Below are 15,005 nucleotides of genomic sequence, written 5' to 3' on the forward strand. Positions count from 1 at the left end.
TCGGCCCCGTCTCGCTTCCCAAGGTCCCACCCCCTGGCAAAGCCTTGGGCTCCCAGCAGTGCTACCCACAGCCCTTTGCTGGCACTGATCTGCGGTGCGACCCCTGCCTCAGTTTCCCTGTCTGTCAAACAGCCCATGCTGCCTCCGAGGGGCTGTGGTGGCTAAATAAATTCATTCACCTTTGCCCCCCGCTAGCAGCTTCCGTCAGGAATCCCCCAACGCTAACGGAATTATCTGGCCAGCTGTCTGCCCCCTCCGGTCACTCGGTTAGCTCATCGCCCAATTAATCCTCCCACGGGCTGGGGGAGAGAGGTCAGCGCGGTTATTCCCATATGGCAGGGGAAACGGAGGCAGGGAGCGGGCAGGGCTGTAACCCGGCAAGGGTTTGCGTGGGGTGAAGGCTGTTTGTTATTCCAGCGGGAACGACTGCGCCTGCCTGGCTGGAGCAATGAGGACTAGGCTGGCATCTCAGTCTCGGTTGGGGTCTGGGCCTTGATCTTGGTAGGGGCTGGGCAGTGCCGGCCCGATGCCCCCCTTCTCAGTCTCCATTGCAGTCTCTGGACATGACTCTAAAGCTGAGGGGGTGCCCCCCTTGGGGACAAAGGCACAAGGGGAGATGGTCCCTTAGCAGGGTGTGGAGGGCTGGTCCCCTCCTTGCCTGCTGGGAGCTGGCTTGCGGGAGCCATGCCAGCCCTGGTCCACGCCCTGCTCGGTTCTCTTTAAACTGCCCCGTGCTTGTTTCTGGGCACTGTCGCAGTGTGCCCTGACCTGCGGGCCTCAGAACCAGACGACTCTGGGGCCGTGCGGCAGCCGGACCCCTCCCGCTCTGCACTCGGCCCCCGCGGACAGCCGAGCCTGGCGGTTCCCCCAAGCACTGCAGCTGTGTGTGGCGGGGAGCGGTACCCCGCAGGGGTGGCTGAGAGCTCGGGCCCCGCCTTCAGGCCAGGCACCTTGGGGAGCGAGCGCAGAACTGGCCGAGCGTCACTGGGGGGAGACGGGCACCTTGGGGAGGGGATTATGCTGGGGGGGGCCAAGGCACCAGCTGGCAAAGGGGCTTGGGGCTCAGCCTCCCCTGAGCTGGGTTTAGGGAATGAGCTCAGGGCTTCAGGGACAAGGGGGAGCTGTGGCAGGGCCCCAGGGGAGGCTGTGCCAGACGGGCAGCCTCGGGAAAGGTGCCCCAGGAGGCCAGGCTGAGCATGTTGGCGGGGGCAGCCCCATTGGTCACGGGCCCCGACTGGAAACCCCAAGAGAGGCGGGTGTAGCCCAAGGGAAGGGCTGTGGGCTGCTGGGGACAGTCTGGGGGTGGGGCGGGGGGGTCAGGGCGGCTCCTGGCCTTGGCTAGAGCACCTAACTGCGCTGGAGAACCCTGCTACTCCGGGGGTAGGCTGGGGTAGGACTAGCGAAACCCATAGCCCCGAGGTCAGGGGCTGGAGGGGGGGCTGGGACCCCTCTGGGCCCAAGCCAGACACATTTCCCAGGCGGCATCGGGCCATGTGACCCCCTCAGCCCTTTGTGCTGAGCAGTGGGAGCCCTGGCTAGCCCCGGATCGGAGAGCCAGGAAAGGCCCTTCCCCCTCGGGCGGGAGGGGGGTTCCCCTGGCAGAGCCACGTAGCAGCATCCTGGCTCCACAGGCGGCTCCCATCTCCCACAGCCGGCCCGGAGCGATGGGACCGGCTGTGCTGCTGCCCTGGCTGCCTGTGCCAGGCTCCGCAGAGCTGCCACGTGGATTATCTGTGCCGGGGGGCTGGGCTCCCGTGCCGGGCAGGGTTAACATCACAGGTGGACACAGGTCCCACCAGTGGGGAGCAGGCACGTAGCCCCGGGTCTCCCCGGCCCAGGCAGTGCCCTACCGGCTGGGGCAGCCTCCCCCCAGGCTGCTGCCGGACTCCTCCCCCAGGAAGCAGGGCGGGCGCGTTGGGAATTTGGCATGGTGATGCGAGCCCAGTGCACCAGCTTCAGCCTGAGTGCGAGGGGGCACCGCTCCGGCTGAGGCTGGCTGGCGCGTCAGGTGGCGGCCCCCGGCCAGGCCCCCCCCACACCAGACTGTGCTGGGAAACGAGGAGCTTTAATTCAGTGCCCAGGCCAGCCCGGCTGAGACCCCCACGGCCCCACGGAGCCGCCAGCCGCGCCCCTGCTCTGCCGCTCGCTGGGCTGGCGCCGTGCAGTCCTCTCGCCGGCAGGGGCCCAGGCGGGCTCAGTCGGGCGTGCTGAGGTGGCGGGAGTGCGTGTGCACAGCTTCCACGAACGCGCCCACGTGCTCGGGGCTCATGTCGGGGTACAGGCCGTGGCCCAGGTTGGCGATGTAGCGCTGGGTCCCGAACCCCTCCAGCATCCTCTTCACCAGCTCCCCGATCTTCTCCTGCCAACCCAGGATACCCACCGTGAGCCCGGTGCCCAGGGTGCTCACCCACCAGCAGCCTGGGGCCCCGGTCCCCTCACCAAGGCCTGTTACTCTGCACCGGAGCTGGGGCCCTGGGGTGGGGTGATCGAATCCAGCTGCCTTCCCGTGCCAGACACCTGGGCCGAGGCTCCCCCTTCTGTTGGGCTCAGCCCCGGAAGCCCGGGTGACTCTCCCAAGCACTTGGCTCTCACTCCCCTTCCCCAAGTGCCTGGGAGTTGGGCACTGGCTCCATTGTGCATCTGGGGAAACTGAGGCAGAGGACGTGCTTTGCCCCAAAGGGAGGTGGTGTCGGTGCTGGGATTAGAACCCAGGGTTGCCAGCTCCTGGCCGGCCTCCCCCTTACCTTGGGTGCGTACAGGGCGCAGGGATCCAGGTTCCCTTGGAGGGTAACGCGGTGACCCGTCCGCTCTCTGGAACAGAAAGGAAGCGGGTAAGTCACTGCACCTGGCTCAGAGATGGCGCCACTTCCCTGCCCGCCCCAGCCCAGGCCTGCCCATGCCCCGGAGGGGTCCGGTCCCTGCTGGGCCACAGGTCTTCCAAAGCACCAGCTATTTCCCCGGCTGGTTCCCTGGTGGCGGGGCTCACAGATCGGGTCCCTAGCGACCAGGGCTGGTACAACACCGCCCCTCCAGCTAGCTGACCTGCTTGGCACAGGCCCTTCTCAGGGGCTGGCCCCCAGCAGCGAAGCCCCCGGGAGCTGGGATGCAGCTGGGACGCAGCCCCTGGGTGGAAATGCCTCTCCTCTCCCTGCACAGCTACAGCGCAGCCTGCTCCAGCCCAGCTCCCCTGAGACGGGGCCACGGGCACCGCTGGGCCCTGCGTGTGCCGGCGAAGGGAGGGGCCAAGCATCCTGGGGCGGGCAGGCCAGTGGAGCCAGGCAATGGCAGAGCCAGGGTCGCCTCGGAGCGGACGGTGTCCCAGCCCCCGGGGGTGTCCCTAGGGCCTTGGCATCATGCCCAGGGCTGCTGGGCTGCAGGACCGAGGGCCGCAGATGCTACCTGGCCCCGGGAGCAAGGAGCTGCCCTCCGGCTCCCAGCCCGCTGCCAGCTCCAGGCCTGGCTGTCGCCCAGCGGGCGGATCTCTTACCGAGCCGCCTGGGGCTGGATGGTCCAATCCAGGCCGATCACCTCGTAGCCAGCCTGGGCCAGCTCCTCCAGCGCGTAGTGCGCGTCCTTGGCGAAGACGATCTGCGAGGGGGAGAGACGCGGGGGAAGGGCTCAGCTGCCTGGCTTTGCCCCGAGCCGTGTGCAATGGGACGCGGCGTCAGCCTCTGCCCACCAGCGGCCGTGGCAGAGCGGGAGCTCCCCTGCCCTACGCTGTCCTGGGGCCTGTGACCCAGAGTCCCTTCTACACATTCACCACAGCCCTTGGGGGGAGCGGTGCTGCCATTCCCCTGGGGAAACTGAGGCACCCCAGAGAAACAGCCTGGTCCACGGAGCCAGCCAGTGCCGTCTCCAGGGCATCCCCTCTGGCTGGTCGGCTCACGCCAGCTCAGCCCTCTGCCTTTGGCCGCCGCAGCTGCTTCCTCCAGCACGTGCCGTCAGGCTGGGGCCTTTGCACTGGTGCTGACGTCCTGGGGCACCTTTCCAGGAGCGGGGTGGCTGTGGGGCTAGCGAACAGGGCATGTGATGCACTGATTGTCCCGGTGTCACCTGGGGGCAGTGTGGTGTCCAGAGCCCCGGGCACACGCACTGTCCTGCTGGCCTGCTCAGAGGGGTGCCCCTGCTGGGATGTAAACGCTCCCCCTTTCCCAGGGCCAGCTCCCGCAGGCCGCGGCAGACTGCTGCTCTCCCTGGCCCAGGTCCCTGCTCTCCAGCCCAGCCAGCTTCTCCCAGCCACAGCCTGCTCCCTCCTGGGAAGGACTTTGCGGGCAATGGTGGAGCCCTCGTGGCCTTTCCCCTCCCTACTCCCTGAGCCTACGGGCATCGGGATCCTCGCAGGCACCTGCCCTCACACACGGGGGCCACCCCCTGACACTCTCAGCAGCGAGGGGGGCTGCGGGAAGCTGTCAGGCCGTGCGGCGTCTCCCCAGCACACTGCCCCACAGCTGGCCCCAGAGGGCCTGGGAGTCCATCAGAGCGGCGGGCAGGCGGGCCACTTCCCCTTGGGGCTGGGGAGGCGCTGGCTGGCACGCGGGTGGCTGGATCTCAGCCAGATGGGCTGGGCAGGGCTCGGCTCACGCCCAGCGCCGCAGTGGGGCACCTGCGGGGCTCCAGGAAGTGCAGGAGGCCGGGCGCTTGCCTTGCCAAGGGGCCGGGCTGTGTCCATTCCTCCCCCTCTCGCCGGCTCTGGCCCTGCGGCCTGGGTGCCCTGGAGCCCCATGGCAGCTCCACCTCAGTAGTGGGCTGGGCACTGGCTACCTTGGCACGGTGCTTTGGCGGAGGGCTGCCTGGCGGAGGGCACGGCCTGTCAGCAGCAGGGCAGCGAGGAGACCTGGCTGCTGGGCTCAGGCCCCTCACCCACCTGCTGCTGCCCCACTGGGCGCATGGGGGAGTCTGGGTTTAACCCCTTCCTGCGCAGCCTGCAGCACCAGCCGCCGGCCGAGATGGGACTGGAGAGTCCCAGCGCTCCGGGGTCAGGCAGTCCGGCCCTCCTCCACCCAGACCCCTCTCTGGGGTGGAAAAGCAGCAGCAGCCCTGATGCCCTCCCCACCACCCCCCACACCAATGAGGAGCCTCCCGGGCTAGGAGCTCTCCCTGTGCCTAGACCTGTCGTCGCTGGGGAACCTGCTCCAGGGACCCACCTGGCGGAGGGCACTCAGGGAGCAGAGCTCTGGCTGGTTCTCCCCCATCAAGGGGCGGGGCCAAAGGGAAGCCCCTCCCACTTGCCTCGGGCCCCAGCCCTGCTGCAGGCTGGGGCAGCTGGGGGCGAGGTTGGCCCCAGAGCAGCGACACTGAAACCCCCTCAGTGGCAGTGCCCAGCCAGGCCCAGCGCCCTCCTTACCATTGGCACCGGGGACAGCGCTTCCGCCTGCAGCTTGTTCTTCACACGCTTGGCAATGTCCCGGATGTAGGGCAGGGCAAACTCCCGGAACTGCTCGGGGCCCAGGTGCCCAGCATGGGACTCAAACAGCTGGAGCGCCTTCCGGAGCCAAAGGGACATCAGGTTAGAGCCCCCGGCTCCCAGCGCCCCCAGTCCAGAACGGGCCCCCATCTCCCAGTCCAGAAGGGGCCCCTCCCCGCCCAACTCCACTGGTCTAAACCCCTAGTGGATACACAGCAGTAAGACCCCCCACCCCACAGCTGTGCATTTCCGGGTGAGGAGTGCCACAGGGTTCTGCCCCGCATGGTGCCGTGAACCTCAGTAACCCACTGCCAGGCTCCCCCGGTGACACCCCGTTGGCAGGTCTCGTTCCACGAGGCTGCCCGAGGGACCCCAAGCTCTCCCCGCCCCACCCACTGCACTGTTCCCATGAGCCCCCCCCCGAACAAGGCGCACCTGAGCGCCGGCTGCCACCTGGCCCACCAGGTACTCCACGATGACATCCCGCAGCAGCTGCAGCAGGCGGTGGCTGGCCTCGGGATGCCGGTACAGCCAGCGCTTGGCCTTGGCCATGGTGTTGGAGCCGCCGCCTTCGATCATGTAGGACATGAGGGTCCACTGGGCGAGGAAGGAGAGTCGGCAGGGCACGAAGAGTGAGCAAGAGAGTGGGTCCCGCCCTGCCCCCAAACATCCCACTGGGGGCCTGGCTGGGCCTCTCCCTCACCGGGACAGCCAGTCGCCCCTCGCCCAAGGGCTGGCCTGAGATGGAGGAAGCATGGGGCTAGGCTGGAATGCACACGTCCTCACTCCCCTCCCGGGGGACAGTGCAGAAAGGGGCGTACCAGCTGGATCTGCCTCTGAGCCAACACCCCCCGTGCTAAAGGCAGGGTCATTTCCAGTCCAGTGTCCCCTTGTGCTCCCGGCCGCCCAGGCAGGCTGATCAGTAGCTGCAGCCCTGGGAGCATCCTCCAGAGAACACAGCGCGACCCCCCGCAGGGGCTGCGAGCGAGGCAGCCTGAGCCCAGTGGGACTGCGTGCCTGGCTTCCCAGAGCCGGGGTGGGACGGTTCTTACCGGTGCCCCGGAGAAGCCAATCAGGGGCACTTTGCCCTCCAGGCTGTGCCGGGTCAGCGTGATGGCCTGGAAGACGTAGCCCAGCTCCTCCGACACATCCACCTTCTGCCGCAGCTTCAGCAGGTCCTCCACCTCCATGAGGGGCTCTGGGAAAGTGGGCCCTTTGCCGGGCACCATCACCACCTCCATGCCCAGCGCCTTGGGGGACGAACACGGGACAGGTGAAGGAGCGGGTGCCCACCAGTCCCCAAGGGGATCCAGCCCCCCAACCCGGGGGCAGCAATGCGGACCTTTGCCTCCCTTACCTGGGGCACCACCAAGATGTCAGAGAAGATGATGGCAGCATCCAGAGGAAATCGCCTCAACGGCTGCAGGGAACAGAGTCAGAGTCAGCGCCGGACACACATGGAGCTCAGCGGCCTTATGGCCAGATGGGACCATCGTGACCCTCTCGTCTGACCTGCTGCACATCGCAGGCTACAGAACCTCACCCACCCGCCCCTGTAACAGACCCTGATCCCTGGCTGCATCACGGACGTCCTCAAATCAGGGTTTAAAGACCTCAAGTTACAGAGAATCCACCACTGACACGGGTTTAAACCTGCAAGTGACCCATGCCCCAGGCTGCAGAGGAAGGCGAAAAACCCCCAAGGTCTCTGCCAATCTGACCCGGGGGAAAATTCCTTCCCGACCCCAAATATGGTGATCAGTTGGACCCTGAGCATATGGACAAGACCCAGCAGCCAGACACCTGGGAAAGAATTCTCTGTAGTAACACAGAGCCCTTCCCATCTAGTGTCCCATCTCCAGCCACTGGAGATATTTGCTGCTAGCAGTCGCAGATCGGCGACATGCCGTCGTAGGCAGTCCCACCACACCATCCCCTCCATACACTTCTCCAGCTCCGTCTTGAAGCCAGTGAGGTTTTTTGTCCCCACTGCTCCCCTGGGGAGGCTGCTCCAGAACTTCACTCCTCTGCTGGTTAGAAACCTTCATCTCATTTCAAGTCTAAACTTGTTGATGGCCAGTTTATAGCCATTGGTTCTTGTGTCCACATTGGCGCTTATCTTAAATAACTCCTCTCCCTCCCTGGTGTTTGTCCCTCTGATGTATTTATCGAGAGCAGTCATATCTCCCCTCAGCCTGCGTTTGGTTGGGTTAAACAAGCCAAGCTCTTGGCGTCTCCTCTCAAGGTAGGTTTTTCCATTCCTCGGATCATCCTAGTAGCCCTGCTCTGCACCTGTTCCAGTTTGAATTCATCTTTCTTACACATGGGACACCAGATCTGCACCCAGTATGCCAGGTGAGGTCTCACCTGTGCCTGGTTCAATGGGAATAACACTGCCCTGTCTCTACTGGAAACACCTTGTCAGATGCACCCCAGCACTGCATCAGCCTTTTCACGACCACATCACATTGGTGGCTCATAGTCCTCCTGTGAATGACCATGGCTAGAAAGGGTTAAACAGCCTGCAAAATAAATAACCCCCAAAGGACATGTGGGGAGACAATGTTTGTGTTTTTGTGTATTTACATACTCATGAGTAGGGTCCACAATGTAATCCACAGTCCTTGCCTATGCTGTATTCTGATAAGTCAGAGGTCAAAAGAAGATCCTAGCATTTAAATGAATTGTAAACACGGGATATCTCGGTATTCATCTTTGAAATACACTGTGAATGCTGGAGGAACAAGCAAATGGCCTTATGTTAATTCTATAGCTAAGTACCAGTGATGGACCTCCTCCAAAATCATCCTAATGACCTTTTGTTCCCTGAGCAACCCCAGCTTGTCAAAGAGGACATGAAATTGTATAAAAGATCCTTGGGTCCTGATTCTGTCATCTCAGATCTGCTTAGGCTTCATTGGGGGAAGTTTGAGTCGCAAGCCTGAGGTCCCAGTTATGCTGGTACCCTCTGAATATGATAGTTGGGCATCAGACTATGACCTATGAACTATTTCTGAAAGAACTCTCTGCAATACGAAGCTCACCATCTCTGCTATGAAGCTGCACCTAAGTGAATTGAACTCATGTCTGTCTGTCTATTGATCTTTTAACCTTACCGTCTCTCTTCTGCTTTTTAATACATTTTAGTTTAGTCAATAAGACTTGGCTGTAGCCTGTATCTGGGTAAGATCTGGAACATTCAATAACCTGGGCGGTGAGGTGTCCGATCCTTGGGGATTGGGAGAACCTTTTCTTTTATATACGATGAAATAAGATTTACAGAAATTTTCATCATATTTGACATGGGTACCTGGATGGAGGCCTGAGGCTGGATCACTGTGAGGGAACTGTGTTGTTTGGACTTCTGAGTAACCAGTGAGGTAATAAAGAAGCTGTTTTATGCTGCCTTGGTGAATCTAAGTATTGGAATATCCACCAGCTTTATGGGGATTGTCTGCCCCATTCTTTGCAGTTCACCCTAATTGAGTGATCACAGCTGGCCCCTGCTAGGACCCCGGTCACAGACCAATACACCCAGGTCTGTCTTCTCCTGTCACTTCCAGCTGATACATCCCCAGCTTATAGCAAAAATTCTCCTTGTCAGTCGCTAAGTTCCTGACCTTGCACTTTGCACTGTTAAATTGTACCCTGTTTCAATTACTCGTTTTCAAGGTTGTCCAGATCTTCTTGCGCCGTCCAGCAGGCCCCAGGTTGCTGTCAGCCTGGGCCTGGCCCCGGCCCTGACAAATTCACAGGCTAAGGAAGAAGAGGAGGACTTGTGGCACCTTAGAGACTAACAAATTTATTTGAGCATAAGCTTTCGTGAGCTACAGCTCACTTTGCTCAGGAAAGCTTATACTCAAATAAATTTGTTAGTCTCTAAGGTGCCACAAGTCCTCCTTTTCTTTTTGCGAATACAGACTAACACGGCTGCTACTCTGAAACCAGGCTAAGGAAGGGCACACATGGGCTCTCCATCAGGGAAACCAGGTCTGCAGCCTGGCAGGAGGGTGGGGGTCTGGTGCTTAGCCTCCCCAAGCTGTCACACGTGTCTCAGCCCGGGGGGAGTAGGACGCCCCTGGGCAGGACGACAGCGTCTCCCTCTGGTGGGCTGAGGGGGGCACCCAATCGGTGCTGTGACAGACTCCCGGGGGAGCTCGCAGGGCTTCTGCAGCAGTGAAGAAAAGCCCTTCCTGGGGAGAACATCAGCTCAGGCGCTGAGCAGCCGCTCACCTGCATGGTCAGTTCGCAGCACATCTTCGGGCTTCGGCAGGTGGCGAAGAAGTCCTGGGCAGCTCGAGTCTCCCGGAACTCTGCAAGCAGATCAGCTGGGTGAGGCCCTGGGGAGGGCATCCCCGGGGGGCCCTGAGCCCCACCACGCCAGGAAGGCAAAGGGGAACATGGCACAGAGGTCCCAGCAGCACCCTCAGCTACCCTGGCCTCTGCCCAGTACTCTAAGCTGAGCCTCTGGCTCCATCTGCCACCCTGCTCCTGGAGCGATCCCCAACTCAGCTAGTGCCAGCCAGCAAGGGGGAACGGGGACAGGCACCCCTGCTCCAAGTAGGAGAAGTGCTGGCCCAACCTTCCTGGACCCCGTGCCTTGGCCACTCACCTGGGAGGTATCGGCCAGCCTGCCTCATGCACCAGACTGGGGTGTACTCAGTCTCTTCCCCTCTCGCCGCTCGAAGGAACGTGTCATTCTTCAACGCAGGGAAGTCTTGGGGCCTAAAGCAAGGAGGGAAGTGGGGGCAGGCAGTCAGCAGACCCAGCATCACCGAGAGCAATCCCCTAGGAGCAGGGTGGGGTCATGAGACCACTACCCCACAGAGAGCTGCAGAGCCTGGCTACTCCCACCCCTAGGGCAAAGGGAAATCACAGGAGCTGACCCTCCAACACACTGGAGTCTGAGGTGTTAGCTGCATGGGACCATGCTCCACATCGGGGCTGGGAACTGGTGCGTTTGCCCACCTCTGCCTCTGTGCCTCAGTTTCCCCACCAGTAAAATGGGGCTGATATTTGCTGCAACAAGGCGGTCTGCCCTTTTAAGGCTCAGGGAGTAGCCCAGTAGGCAGGTGCTGGGAATGAGCAGACCAAGCTGAACAGCAGCTGCGATTGGGGCTGAGTCCCAGCTGGTGCTTATAAAGGAGGGACCTGGGCCCAGGAGGGAGCCTGGCAGCGCGCTTCCCTGGAGCTGCAGCAGGAGGTTGGGAGGGGGTGAGCCGGGCCTGTGGTCGCACCCCCCCGGCAGAGAAAGGACCTGCTGGAGGCCCCGCAGCCTAGGTGAGGAACAAGCCTGTTGCCTTGTCATTGTCCCATCATTCCTCTTTCTGGGTGGAGATTAGAGAAGCTGAGGCCAGCCCGGCAAGCGGTCCCCCAGCCCGCACTTGCCTTCCGCCTGGGGGGCAGCAGACATTTACTCAGCGCTTTGGGAACATGCAGATGCCAAGTATAACTTGCCAACAGCCCTGACTGGGGTGATGCAGGGCAGGGTCCCTGCACCTCCTCATTCTGCTGCTCTGGTGACAGCCCCTGCAGACCCCCTCCTCACACTGCATTACTCCCCTGGTGGGTTTGTGTGCAGCCCCCAGCCTGGCTCTTCCTTTCCAGGGGGCTGTCAGCCCCTTGCCTGCACTCCCACAGCCAGGAGGAGGCTGACACAGGCCACTCTGCATGCAGGGAAGGTTTCCTGTCTGCTCCCTGCTCATGCAAGCCCAAGCTCCGGGGGAGAGAGAGAGAGTCCCTGACCCACAGGAGAGTCAGAGCCCTCCTTTGTCAGCCCTGGCTGCTGGCCCAGAGCCGGCTGCTGGTCCTGCTTCTCCAGGCTGCCAGGGGCTAGGCAGTAGCACCTCGCTGGGACAACTGCTTCCTTGAGGGAGGGGAGCTCTCTGCGCTCCAGGGTTTGGGCTAGTCCCTCCCCACTGGCTAATGGCTGGGATGACAGCAGAGAGGAGGTTAACACCCTCCAACACGTTAAGGGGAGTGGTCCTGGCCGGGTGCGGCAGGGAAGGGAACTGGGCATTCCCCAGGCCGGGAAGGTCAGTGGTGTAGTATCCCAAGTGATGTAGGATCTGGCTTGTCTACTCATGCAGACAACGGGCTGGGACTTCACAGTCCCTGCCTCTCACCCCCTAGAATCCCACTCCCTACCAGCCCCAGATCTCCAAGTGCTCTACAAATATCCAGCAAGGAGCATCCTGTTACTGGTACGAGGAGGAAGTGGGCGCAGAGCGCTGGAGACCTGCCTGGATCTCCTGGGTTCCAGTCCCGTGTCTCACCCTCATGGCTCCCTGCGATACCTGTGGCAAAGCCAGGACGTCCCAACCACACAGTGACTGCAGAAGCAGGCAGGGACGCTCTGCACTATCTCGCACGGGCCCCGACACTCCTCACATCTCACTGACTGGGGAAAGGTGCCCAAAACACCAGGGTCACTGCCCTACACATGGCCTATAAGTGCCCCACAGAGCCTGCCAGGATTCAGTTGAAGGACGTTGGTCACAGCATAGCTCCCTCCCCATAGGCTGTTGTAGCTGGTTTTCCTCCCAGGCCAGAAGGAGAACTCTGTGTGGCTTCCCTTTGATCCATTAAAGGGCCCCAAGGGCTGGTGGCTGCGGTAGGAATCTGCTGCCTTCTCTGGAGGCATTAAGCTGCTCTTGGGGGTGGTAACAGATAATCCCGGATGAAACGTTTTAACTGACTGAGAGTGCGGTCACATTTGCCATCACTGCCCCGTTCTGTTCTAGCTGCAAGCTGTGCAGGACAAAGCCAGCAGGAGGTGGGAGCAGGGCTGCTGAGGCCACCTTCCTGTTCTCCCGGCTCCGCCTGCCCATCCATCACTTGCACAGACAATGTGCGGTTAGGGAGCACCACAAAGAGACAGCGCTGATTAAGTTATCAGAGGCAGCAGCTGCTCTGGGGAGATTCTGGGGACAGTGGGCTCCACCGAGGGGCGTCTCTGATGTGGACTTAACTCCCATTCAGCTGGCGGTAAGGCTGTATCTCAGCTGTGCAGGCCTGGGAGTTGTTTAGGCCTAGGACAGTAGGGCTGTAATCCCCTACAGTCAGGGGAACGGAAGGGAAGCATTTTCTATTGTCACCTGGCCAGCTACCAGAGACTGGCAGAAGGGGCAGACCTTGGCTTGTTGTCTCATCACATGGGCTGAAGGCCCCTTTTTGCTACAGCTACCGGACCCAACCACACTCCATATGAACTATGCTAGAAGCAAGGCAGGGGCCAGCCATGTGGAAACTAGGCCCCCTGACTGGGTTGCACATGGAGCGAAGATAGGATCTCGCAAACCCAGCCCATGCAGCAGCACGGGGGGGGCAGACCTGCATCACAGTCTTGCAGTTAAAGTTCTGTCGGTGCTCCTGGGGAATCTGGGTTTCTGCACTGGCTTCAGTTTTATACAGTATATTTTTGAAAAAATACATCCGTGACTTATAGGGCACAGCTAGGCTGGCTGGGCAAAGTCCAGACCAAGAAACTTGACTCCCTAAACCTACAACTGATGGTGGAAGCCTCAGTTCATCCAGGCAGAGTCCCCTAGCCACCTAGCGGCTGCAGTCAGGATCAGGACTCCATTGTGCTAAGTGCGACCAGAGTACGCAGAGTAACTTTGCAAGTGTAACTGCCAATTTACAACCTAGTTAACGTTGAGTTGTGTAACTACAGCTACTGCACCTGTCTCCGAGTTCCCACTGCCAATAACTTTCTTCAGTCTAGGTGATTTTTCTCCTCTCTCTACGGTGGTGTGAAAGGTCTGCACAAGCAGGGGAAACTATAGCTCATGGCGCTGACAGAGAGTGCTGGCAAATCCAAAAGCGAGAGAGAGATTCTCGAGTAAAGCCAAAGGAACTTGAATGGAACCATATTCCATGGGAAGATACAGCACTGTCAAAATCAAAACACTTTGCAGAAATCGGGCAATTTTACCAGAATTTTACTTCAGGAAAAAACGGAAAGCAATTCTCCTGGTGTCGGCCACGGCATGTAGAAATGTTGATCATGTATTGTGTATTGCAACATGTAACACTTATCAACCAAAATAATTATTTTCTTCTGGAATTTATTTTCCTTCTGACCAAATCTCACAATTCTTCTCAGACCAGAACTTCCATCCTTCAGACAGCTCTGTTCTCTAGTCTTTCATTAATACTGATCAAGTGTTAGTTGCAACCACAGGCTTAACGAAACACTTTAAAGGGCTGGTCCTTTAAAGTTTCAATATGGTCCCAAATGATCGTCCTCGCTTCGGGCAAGCCTACACCTAAACCATTGCAGGAGCACAGCCGCGCCCCCGTGGCGATTTAATGAAGACGCTCTAAGCCGGCGGGAGAGAGCTCGCCTGCCCGTGCCGTGAATCCACCTCCAGGAGGGGCAGTAGCTATAGCGGCGGAGCAGCTCTCCCGCCCACACGGGGCTGTAGACAGCAGGGAATTACGCCCGTGTCACGGTCCCCGGGGGCGGGTTTTTCACGCTCACATAGGGCTGTACCGTAGACAAGACAGAAAGGGCAGAGTTTACAGTCTCGCTGTCGTGGCGTGTTAGTTAAATTAAGGCCTGTCGTGAAGCGACAGCTGAGAGGAAGGGGGCGGCGGTGTCTGCCCGACAGCCTCCCCCAAGGCAACTGGCGCCGCTCAGGGCTGGGAAGACACCGCCCCCCGAGCGACACTGACCCCGCGCCGTGCCAGCGGGAGAGCTTTATGCTGCTGCGGGAGCGCGTTCCCGGGGGGGGACCCGGGGGGGGGGACCGGGGAGGATCCGGGGGGGACCGGGGACGGGGGGGACCGGGGACCCGGGGGGGGGACCGGGGAGGAGTTCCCGGGGGGGGGACCGGGGAGGGGGGGGGATCCGGGGGGGACCGGGGAGGGGGGGGGACCCGGGGGGACGGGACCGGGGACCCGGGGGGGGACCCGGGGGGACGGGACCGGGGACCCGGGGGGGGACCTGCTTGGCGACCAGCTTCCGGAAGCAGCGAGGGAGCCGCTACCCCCGGGCCAAGGAACAGCGGGCGGAGCCGGGCCCGGGCGGGCCCAGGAGCGAACCCGGCGGGGCGGAGCGGCCGTTCGCCGCGGGGTGAAGCCGGCTCGCCGCGGTTTCCGCCGGACGGGCCTAGCCCAGGCCCCGGGGGCGCTGACCGGGGGGGGGGGGGCGTTTAGCGGGGCCGGTAGTTACCCCCGCCCGCCCGCGCGGAGCCAGTGACGGGCCCTCGCGTGCGGCGGCACCAGCCCCGGGGGACCCCTGACCCCGGCGCCGCGACTCACCGGAGCGGGCTGCTCCCCTCCATCCTCCTGCTCCCGCCGCCCGGGCTCCGCTGCCCCCTCCCCCCAGCGCGGCGTCACGCCCCCGCGAGGGGCCCGCGGGCGCCGCCATCTTGCTCAGGCCGCGCCCACAGCGGGGGCGGGGGGAGCCGTGGCTGCCCCGCTGGGTGCCTGAAAGACCCCGCCGCCGGCGGAGGGGTGCCCCTGGCCCTGCCTGCGCGCACGGCCATCGACCGTAAAGCCCGGTGTAGCGGCGCATTCAGAAACGGGAAACAGCTCCCTGCCGCTCCCCGGGCGGGGCGGGGCGGGGGCAGGGTCTGAGGGTTTCCACCCCCCC

General features: G+C 61.9%; 1 protein-coding gene across 1 annotated transcript; it reads right to left on the reverse strand.

Annotated features, from left to right (window-relative positions):
- Positions 1 to 2,046: 2,046 nt before the first annotated feature.
- Positions 2,047 to 14,806, reverse strand: UROD (uroporphyrinogen decarboxylase). The gene is made up of 10 exons (XM_077823660.1): positions 14,672 to 14,806; positions 10,017 to 10,129; positions 9,638 to 9,717; positions 6,762 to 6,824; positions 6,457 to 6,654; positions 5,840 to 6,001; positions 5,345 to 5,482; positions 3,488 to 3,588; positions 2,745 to 2,811; positions 2,047 to 2,359 (listed from the first exon to the last, which is right to left on the reverse strand). The coding sequence occupies exons 1-10, from the start codon at positions 14,692 to 14,694 to the stop codon at positions 2,195 to 2,197; spliced, it is 1,110 nt and encodes a 369-aa protein (XP_077679786.1). The 5' UTR covers positions 14,695 to 14,806; the 3' UTR covers positions 2,047 to 2,194.
- Between the last annotated feature and the right edge of the window lie 199 nt (positions 14,807 to 15,005).

Source organism: Eretmochelys imbricata, chromosome 8, assembly GCF_965152235.1.
Source record: "Eretmochelys imbricata isolate rEreImb1 chromosome 8, rEreImb1.hap1, whole genome shotgun sequence".
NCBI lineage: Eukaryota > Metazoa > Chordata > Testudines > Cheloniidae > Eretmochelys > Eretmochelys imbricata.

Bases quoted from the DNA above. Each gene is read 5' to 3' on its own strand.
- UROD (XM_077823660.1), bottom strand. From the start codon at position 14,694: ATGGAGGGGAGCAGCCCGCTCCG. The intron at 5,483-5,839 runs GTGCGCCTTGTT...TGGCTCCGGAAG, and splicing joins AGGTGGCAGCCGGCGCTCAG to GCGCTCCAGCTGTTTGAGTC. The intron at 2,360-2,744 runs GTAAGGGGGAGG...CTGGGTTGGCAG, and splicing joins GCGCCCTGTACGCACCCAAG to GAGAAGATCGGGGAGCTGGT.